This window comes from Malurus melanocephalus, unplaced genomic scaffold (genome assembly GCF_030028575.1).
Source record: "Malurus melanocephalus ecotype Western Australia unplaced genomic scaffold, MMel_1.1 scaffold_633, whole genome shotgun sequence".
Classification (NCBI taxonomy): Eukaryota; Metazoa; Chordata; class Aves; order Passeriformes; family Maluridae; genus Malurus; species Malurus melanocephalus.
The window spans coordinates 109,059-118,977 of NW_026623865.1; the positions used below are offsets into that span (position 1 = coordinate 109,059).

The 9,919-nt window shown below is 51.2% G+C and overlaps 1 protein-coding gene across 1 annotated transcript; it reads left to right on the forward strand.

The window, feature by feature from the left end:
- Positions 1-5,765: 5,765 nt before the first annotated feature.
- Positions 5,766-9,408, forward strand: GRXCR2 (glutaredoxin and cysteine rich domain containing 2). The gene is made up of 3 exons (XM_057383449.1): positions 5,766-6,315; positions 7,789-8,004; positions 9,025-9,408. The coding sequence occupies exons 1-3, from the start codon at positions 5,818-5,820 to the stop codon at positions 9,208-9,210; spliced, it is 900 nt and encodes a 299-aa protein (XP_057239432.1). The 5' UTR covers positions 5,766-5,817; the 3' UTR covers positions 9,211-9,408.
- The last annotated feature ends 511 nt before the right edge of the window (positions 9,409-9,919 follow it).

Below are 9,919 nucleotides of genomic sequence, written 5' to 3' on the forward strand. Positions count from 1 at the left end.
CACTCTGCACCATGCAAGTGGATGCCACATGCCTCCTTCCCGGGGGAAGAGGGACCTTTCAGACTGTTTTTAGCTCCTGGAGGGCAGGRAGAGGGGGTGCCTCTTCCAAGCTGCTACAGATTATATATCTGAGCTGGCAGCTCATCCTCCCACCCACCCACAAACGCAGAGCCCAGCGCTGCTGCCGAAAGGGGCGAGTGGCAGGACCTGCCTGTGCCTCCAGACCCCRAGGGCTGGGATGGGAATGTTCCTCCTGGCACAGGATGGTTGGTCCTGCCACCAGTGTCCACTGGCCATGGGGAGGGCTGCTCCATGAGTTCTGAACTCAGCCTGGTTCCAGTGGCAGAACCCGGCACATTTAGTAAATAAGTTGTGTTTGCTTGAAGACATAATTAGGGCAGCGTGACTCTGCAGGGATGTGCAGAGTGTGGGGACCTGCAGCCAGCAGAGAAAATTGTCTGTAACATTTTCCACCTCTCAAACCAACAGCTCGTCCCCTCTGGTGGACAGAGGCAACCACCTCCCTGCTCCCAGCCCCCAGGGGCACACAAGGGACAGACCCTCTGGGAGCTGGCTGGTTCAGCCTTTCTTTCCCTTTTTTCCCTTTCCTTTTCAGGTACATACAGATCAGTCGGAGGATAGAAGCCAGACACTGAGACCCCATCTAAACTTCATAAGAAGAGGGGTAAAGGGAGCTATTTATTAAGCTGACAGAGGGTTGAATGCTGTGTTTTGCCATTGCAGCCTTRTGCAGTCTGGCTGTTGAGTACTGTGAAGGCTTCAACTGATTCTGAAGTAGCTGGAGCAGAGTGGTGCCTGTCCAGAAATAGAGAAGTATTTTTAAATTAAATTTATTCACTGATTTTCATGAAGACAGATTGTTGTGTGTTTGTTGAAGTGTCATTAGGAGTAGTTGGCGGTGGAACCAGGCTGAGCAACAGCAAGAGAGGATGGATGTGTCCTCCCTGTGACTGGGGAGGTCACCGGGGCCACCTCCTTCTGCCTCTGCTCCTCCTCCTCCTCTTCCTCCTCCTGCTGCCTGGTCCCTGCACCTGGGCGGGATGGAATGGGGGTGACTAAAGCTGACACCAGGCTGGTGAGACTGTGGGGCAGACACAGAACAGGCTCTGACACCTCTGAGCTGCACAGCCTCACAGGGAGGGAAGGGCAGTGGGCAGCCCCTGCTCCCCTTTGGAGGCTGGAGCTGCCCATGGCTCTGGCCCCCAGCAGACAGTGCCCAGTGCCACCACCAACCCTGGGCTATCTGGTTTATTTATTCCTTTTTCCCTGCAGTGCAGAGCAGAACCACGGAACACCAAGCACATCATCCTGCTTCTCTGGGATTTGCCTGATAAGYGCTGAACCTGCAGGAATGCAGTTTTAATTCTCTAACACAAYGAGAAMCYGGGATTTCCAARTAATATGAACTTAAASAGCWCCTCCCAGGCCTTTGGAAGCTGGTATCCATACAGGTTTGACCACAGAAGACATGGGGCTACAGTTACCTAATTAAACTGAGATGCAAATGATCCCAGTGTTTGCAAGGCTGCATCACCTTTAGTGCAGGTGCTTCTGGCCGTGAGTGAGTGCTGCTGCCAGGTTATAAATCCTGCTACTGTGAATGGCCCCTGTACCTGCTGGGGTTGGATGGGCAGTGCCCTGGACCTGCTGGGGTTGGATGGGCAGTGCCCCATGTCCTGCTGGGGTTGGATGGGCAGTGCCCCATGTCCTGCTGGGGTTGGATGGGCAGTGCCCCTGTACCTGCTGGGGTTGGATGGGCAGTGCCCTGGACCTGCTGGGGTTGGATGGGCAGTGCCCCGTTACCTGCTGGGGTGGGATGGGCAGTGCCCCTGCACCATGAGCAGGGCCCATGCTGTTCCTTGCCCTCTGCTTGTGTGTTCTCCTGGGCTCTGGTCCCCTGTGCTGCTGCTCTCAGGACGAGCCCAGGGACAGTTGCTCCATAGGTGAAACTCAGCCCCTGTGAGTTTTCCTCTTTGAAGTTTTTTTTCTGTTTTTTCCTTTGTGACTTCAGGATTTTTGTGCTTACTTAGGTTGCTGCAGARTAAGCTGGCTTTCATCATGGAGCCTGCCTGCTCTCCTGGAGCTGCTGGGAGTCCTCCCCTCCCACTGAYTTCAGCCTCCAGGAATGTGTGGCAGGCCCTGCCTTGTGCCTGCTGAAGGAAATTTTCTTAGCTTGGATTCCTAGAAAAATGGAGTCCTGTGAACTCGTGGTGTGTGTGACAGYGTGTTTGTGTAGCTCTGTGTCTGTGCATCCTCATGACTTGTGAATTCAGCTCAGTGGAGTGTTAAAGCATCCAGAATTTTAAACAACTTGTGACTTTGGCGTTTTTGTGAAAACAGGAGGCTGAGCACAAAGGAAACCCTGTCAGCTCCTTCATGRAGGGAGATGATGCAGCATGACATCATACCTTAGTTCAAACTAATTAGGTGCTCAGAACCCCAGGAGATGTTAGATGTCTGCTCCAAAGGAGATGTTTGCATCATAACAGACATCCTTAGGGAATCCAGTCCTGAGCTGAGTCCAGGCTGGCTTTAGCTGCTGTATGTGTGTGTGAGGCTGCTGGTTTCATTGCTGCAGTGTCCCACTCCCTTGGCCTGTGTAGGGTGTACTGATGGCAGACCTCAGCCCTCTTTGGAACAGGGGAGATCCTTGGGAACCCCACTGACTTTTGAAATTGTTCATTTAAAAAATGAAGTGATGTGAATTGTCAGATCAAAGATTACAGTTGCTCAGAGCTGGTGGCAGAGATAGATTAGAGACAGTGGAAGCAGAGCTTTCTCCATCTTGGCTCATGTGGACAAGTTTGTAAGGMCCAAGTATAAAACAGTCTCAGCTGAGACTGTCTCAATGCTGCTGATTAGGAAACTACAGAGCAGTCATTAGCAGAATACTTGTATTTTTTCAGGTTCACATCAGCTGCAGATGCCAGTATGTCCTGGCACAAGGAATGGTGAAATCTGCAGGCTGCCCGGCCAGAGGGAGCGGTGGCTGTGGTGTCTGTGAGTGCCCTCCCAGCCTTGCTCTTTCTGTCCAAACAGATGTTGGGAGCCATGGCTGATGTCCTGCAGCTCGCTCCAGGATGCTGTGCACTCAGGGATGTGAGCAGCAGGGCAGGGCTGTCCCATCCCGCTTGCTGCCGCTGTGTGCAGAGAGAGGAGGGTGACAGCGTTTGCTCTGAGGAAGCACAGCACAACAAAATATTTTCCAGCAGAACCTGCAGGTGGAAACATGCCTTCAAAGCCTCAAGTCCAGCTCACTGCGGCTCTTCTTTCGGCCCTGCTTTGCACAGAGCCAGCTTTGCTGCAGTGGATATAACACAGTGTGCTGTGCTCCTCAGGGCAAGAGCTGCCCCTTTGTTGTGCAGAGCCTCTGCCTTGGCTTCCCCGACCCTTCCCGTTCTGCTGTGAGCAGGAGAGGCCCCACGCTTGAAAGACAGATGTCATTAAAATGCAGTGGAACAGAGTCTGAAGTCAAATATAGTGCTGTGATGATCCAGGTCGTGAAACTTAATGATTTCACTGTTGAATGCAAAATTATTTTTGTTATATTTTTAGTCAAGCTCGTGCGAGCTGTGGGAAACAAACCCCCGCTGGCCCCTGAGCTGGGGGCTGCTCTGTGCTGCCAGGGCTGTGTGGGTGGTGGGGACTCCTCCACCCTGCACCCTCCACACCGTGTGTGCACCCCCAGAACTCTGCACCCCGCAGGGCTCCRGGGGTCACGGTGCTGCTGGGGATGGCCCAATGGAGCACTGCCTGCARAGACCCCAGCTGGGATATTCATCATGGAAACAGTGACTCGACTTGTTCAGAACAGCTGAGAAAGGCAAAATAGCAAAATCTTGGGCAGCCAGTGGAGCTTTCCCCAGCTGTGACTCTGCACAGGAGGCACAGCTGGTCACATCTGGACAGAGCCACAGCTGTTCACACCTGGACAGAGCCATGAGCTGGTCACACCTGGACAGAGCCATGGGCTGGGTACACCTGGACAGAGCCACAGCTGCTCACATCTGGACAGAGCCACGGCTGCTCACACCTGGACAGGAGGCACAGCTGCTCACATCTGGACAGAGCCATGGGCTGCTCACACCCGGCTGGTGGCCCTGCAGAGGATGGGCACTTCCAGCAGCACAACACAGGGCCGGGAGGATTGGAGCTGTGAGTAACTGTACAGCCACAGGATTGGAGCTGTGAGTAACTGTACAGCCACAGGATTGGAGCTGTGAGTAACTGTACAGCCACGAGTGGCTTTGTTTGGCTCACTGGGGTGCTCATGCTATGTTCTCTCATTGCTGCTTTGAACTTCCTTTCCTSTCTGACTGTTCCCTTAATCAAAAGAGAATGACCTGCAGTTCAGGTATCTCACCCAGTGTGATTTGTGGCTGCTGGGGACCCTTTGAAAAGCAGCAGTTCTGAGGCTCAATTCACCAAGGYTCACAGGGGAAGGGGTGGATCAGGCTTCTCAAGTGAATGCAGCAAGAGTAGAGTGTGATTCATGCAAATCAGTTTTCTTACAAAGTGAGATTCTCCTGTGTGAGATAGGATGGGAGCCTGGTATGAGCTCTACAGTAGTGCTGTGGAGATGCCAAGGGCGTCTCCCAGGCTGTGTTTACCCAGGCGTGCTCAGGCCTGTTCTCTTGGTACAAAACACATTTTTTACATGTGCTYATGATGAGGCTGCAGCAGCCCAAGGGACCCTCACCAGTGGCATCTGTTGAGACAGGAGCTGCTTGTGGCACTGTTTGGTTGGTGGAAGGTCTGTGTGGTGGATTATTCACAGGCAGCTTCTAAACTGTCATCCTAGGATTTCATCAAYAAACTTTTAAAAGACATAACGAAAAGTACGAAGCTTTAAAAGTGCTGGGTTTGAACTGGAAAGTTAAATTAACTCTCTTAACTCTGCCTGCACCCTGCTAAGGCAAAATCCCACTTGATGTGTAATGGTGGATATCTGCTAAAGTCTTGGAACTCAAAAAGAGAAAGGGATTTTAACTTGTGTTGGGCCTACTTGATTTGAGTAGGTGTTGGCAGATGTGTAAAACCCAGACAGCAGTTACCCTGCAGATCTGTTTTGTACCACACATACCCTTTGTTTTACCCTAGAAAGGATAGAGGAGTGCAAGATGCCCAGCCTGGGATGGGCACAGGAACCAAACCACACTGTGACAGAGACCATYGAGGCAGCAGCTCTGGGGATGGGCTGTCAGGGCAGGAGCCTGGGGCATGGATTGCTGCCTGAGGATGGAGGTTTGGGGCTGCTGGGAACTGAAATCCCTTGGCTGGGGATGCACGATGTGACGACTCTCCCCTGAAAACGAAAGACAAACCCAGAATGGTCCAAACGGCCCTAAAAGGCATCAAGAATTACAAATAGGGATTGAGCACTAAAGAGAGAAAATCTTAATCASATCTCACAACCTGTAGAGGAACAAATGAATTTAAAATGAAACTGAGTTTTGTGCTCTCAGGGTTTCCGTATGAGAACGGAAGATGAAATATTCACATTTGCAATTTGTAAGGCTGGATTGCATTTTCTATGAATTCATCTTTTTAACTTTTTACCTTGTCAGAAAATGATGAAAAGCTATTGGGATGATCTATTTGGGGTAGTTCTTATCACAGCACGTGGCAGAAACATTTCCATGGTTTCAGAAACATGGGCAGAGTTTCCTATTTAATCCTCCCCTTCCAGATTAACTCCTTTCTTCCTGTGGTGWCCAGCCTGGCTCCCACTGACCMACCTGCCTTTGGCTTCACTACCACYRACATTTTCTCTTTGWGAATTTCTATCAATATTTAATGCAGTGGTGTCAGTTTTGCTGTAAGATGAGAGGAACCACTAGAAACCYTGAATTATGCATCGTGCGGTGGGGGAAGCTGGAAGTGTTTTCTTTTGGACCCAAAGCTGTTGGAGCTGATCTCCAGGACCTGCAGCTTGAAAYCCAAATGATGGATGATGAGCCCCAGAAGAAACTCAGCCAGTGGCACGACGGCCGGCCCCGCAAGGTGAGGTTCAAAATATCCTCATCTTACAGTGGGCGAGTGTTAAAACAAGTGTATGAAGATGGGCAGGAGCTGGAGCCCCCGGCCAAGGAGCACTCGCGGCGCTCSGTGCGCCACAGCTTCGAGCCCGAGGATCCTCTGTGCGGGCCCGGGGAGCTGGCTGCCAGCAGCTTCTGCTGGCCCACGCTGCTGACTGCCCAGAGGATCAGCATCGTGCGAGAGGATCACACCCACGGGCTYGCAGGGAGCCTGCCCCTGCTCAGCGACTGCCAGCCTGGCAGCAGCCACTGCAGGGTAAGTGATGCCAGGSTGCCCCTCCGCGGGTCCAGCTTGAGAATAAACCTGCTCAGAGTCATGGAGGGACAGGGACACTGCAGCCTCAAACAGACAGAGCTGCTTTGTCAGGCCAGCACTTGAACAGGGGGGTTGTAAATCTGCAGCCTGTAATGCAGGAATTCTGTGTGCTGAATTTGCCACACGAGGCAGGATCCTCGGGGTCTGCAGCAGTGCGGGCAGGAGGGAACAGCATCTGCCAGATGTGCTCCAGCTGTGCTCTGGCTTCTCCAGAGCTGATCTGCATCTGTGCTCTGGGTAGGGTAAAATAGAGCATTTCCATACATACTGATATCTGTACATAGCAGTCCTACGTATTTAGATCAGTCAGATGTAAGGAGGATGTTAATTAGGTATATTTAAAATACTAAAGTGTGACTTCAGCTGGCAGAAAGGCAGCGCTGTGGTCAGGGTACCAGGTATCATCCTCTGATAGCCAGGATTCCACTTCAGCTTCTCTGGCAATCCCAGCTTAGTTTCACTGGCTGTTTTTTTAACAGCCACAATTATTGCCACTGATAGAGAAGTGTTTCTTTAGTCCTAATAAAGAGGCACTACATGTGCAATCTGTGTAAATACTTTTTAAGGCCACGATTTGAACGCACTGAAAGTCTGTTAATTCTTCATGCTCATCAAAGCTGTTTGTGGGAAACCCAGATAACTGATATTTGACCTGTTAATACACTGCACATGTAGTTTACCTGAAAACATCAGACCATGATGAATCTCTCCTGCCCAAAGAAAGTGCAGTACTGTGATCTTATCTGCCCTGTTAATTTGTTTTGCATGCTTGGGTAACACTCCTCTCCCTCCCCAGTCTCCCCAGCCACAGATACCTCAAGTAACCACACTGCTCAGACAGTTTGTGTTGCATCAACCTGCACTTGGTGTTTGGAGACACCGTGTCTGTGTCACAGATGAGGCTCTCCCCTTTCTGCAGGTGTGAGGATTTGTGCTCCCCTGCCTCCCCCTGATGTTGTCCCCAAGAGCACCAGGAGAGCACCAGGCACCTGATGGCAGCTGCTGTGACTTTGGGCATTTTTGGGGAGAACATCTCCTTTTGTATGGCTCCGTGACACAAACACACAGAGTGAAATGTGAAGAGWGTGTAAAACAATAGGCCCCAGTAACTCCATGCGACACAGACGGGGAGGGGGGACCAGGTCAGCAGCATGCTGCTCTCAGGAAAATGTTTGACCATGCCAAGTTTAGCTTTAAAATGATAGGAAAATAATAGAAAATATTATTTATATATAATAGAAAATAGAAAATAATATGAATTCACTCATTAGGGCTGTACCTCCACAGCTGGATGCTCTGGTGGTTGTCAGGGGAGCTGGCTTAGTGGAGGGGATGCTCTCTGGAAGCCCAGGGACCATCAGTGTTTTCAGAGTGAATTTATATTGGTGGGAGACTGGTAAGTTCCTTCTTCAGACTTCTCCAGTTGTAGATTTTGGCAAGATCATCATCTACACCAATAACCTGAAAATCATCCGTGCACCRATGGATCAGAAAGAGCTCATGAGAAGAATGATCCAGACTGAGGGAATAAATGACTGGACATTCATGTACCGGGAGAGGAAAGAAAGATTTGGTGGTGGACATATAAAAGATGTGGAGAATGACATCACTTGCAACCAGTATGTGGAGGTAAGAGAAAATGGAAAGTGCTTTTTACCCTCAGCCCTGGTCAAACCATCCAAGCCCCATCCATGTCTGTGTCAGGCTCCTAACTCCATCTGCATAAAAACCATCCCTTTGTTCCTCATTTCTCTCAGAGGTAATGACCACACTGTGCTGAGTCCATGCTCTGGAGGCACCAGTGCTGGTTCCAAATGCTCCTGACCCCCCTGATTTCTTCCCCTGGAGATGASTGGCATTTACAGAGCTTGGCTGGGTCCATCCTTGTCACCCCTCCCGGTGGGATCAGGGAGCCTGGAATTTCTCCAGTCTGACAAAGCAAAACACAGCTGCTCTGTGGCTGAGACTGCTGCAGGCTAAAATTTTAGTATCAGCAGAAATAAGGTTGTGCCTTACGTTTGCTTTCTCATGGGGGAATCTTTGTTGGTCAGAATCCCAATTAGTCTGCCCATGATTTGATCCCACAAAAGCCAATGATGTCATGTGGTGCTGATATAGTTTCGTGGAACTGAACCTGGCCCATACTGAGCACAGGTCAATGTGGTCCTTCTGCTCCCAGGAATTTCAAGGTGGGATTTGAAAGAGGCCCCCTGGCACACTGGCAGAGAGGCAGGCACAAAGAACAGCTTGAAAGAAAGTGTGCATGGTGGTGATGAGTGATTTGGGCAGAGAAATCCCTGAAGAAATGAAGCGTGGCACAAACCTCAGGCTACAGAGTGGAAATGGTGTGGTAAGGAATGACAGGAGGATGGGTGGAGCTATGTGGAGGAGAAAGATGAATTTGGAGTATTGTGTTATTAGCCCAGTCACCTGAATTCTCATTTTCTAGCAGTAGCTACAAATTGTCCCCAAGCATATGGGAACCTTTTTGTCAAAGTCCTTGCTGTGGAGAATTGATTGTCATTGGCAGAGTGGTATGTCAGGAGCAACTGTGATGGGAAAGACCAGAAGACAGAATTTCCATCTTTCAGGAATGTTGTTGACTTTGATACCTSCCAGCCACTAACAGATGTTTTCCTGCTCTGTCAGCTTCAGGAGGACGATGCAGATCACGGCTGTTCCCAGTGCAAAGGCTCGGGCTGTGCTCCCTGCTCGCTGTGCCATGGAAGCAAGTTCTCCATGCTGGCAGACAGATTCAGGGAGTCCTACCGAGCCCTGCGGTGCCCGGCGTGCAACGAGAGCGGGCTGCAGCCCTGCCCCATCTGTGACGCGTGACCCTGCTGCCAGCACCACTGCGGGGCTTTGGGGACACCAAAATYACTGAACCTTGCAGCAGCCTCGCCACCTGACAGGCTTTAAGGATGGGAAATGCACATTATCCCTTTCTCACCGTGAGTGTGACACTGCACTTCTGCTCCCAACCCTCCTTTCAGCCTGGCCTGTGCCTGTCCTGCCTTGGCATCGGGGGGAATGCAGGGGGGATGTGTCCCTGGCACCAGTGCAGGGCAGATGCATCCCTGACCCACAGGAACATTAAGCCCCTGTGCAAATGTCTGTGCACCTGAACTCAGCTGGCAATGTCCTCTGTGCTGGCACTGTCCCTGCGCTGGCACTGTCCCTGAGCTGACACTGTCCCTGCACTGTCACTGTCCCTGTGCTGACACAGTCCCTGTGCTGGCACTCTCCCTGCGCTGGCACTGTCCCTCCCTCGGTGCCAGTCCGTGCAGGGGTGCGGTCTGTACTGGGACCAGTGTAGATCAGTACTGGAACCAGTGCAGGCTGTACCAGTGCAGGCGGTACCGGTACCAGTGCAGATCAATACCAGTACCAGTGCAGATCAATACTGGGACCAGTGCAGATCAATACTGGGACCAGTGCAGGCTGTACCAGTGCAGATCAATGCTGGGACCAGTGCAGATCAATACTGGGACCAGTGCAGGCTGTACCAGTGCAGATCAATGCTGGGACCAGTGCAGGCTGTACC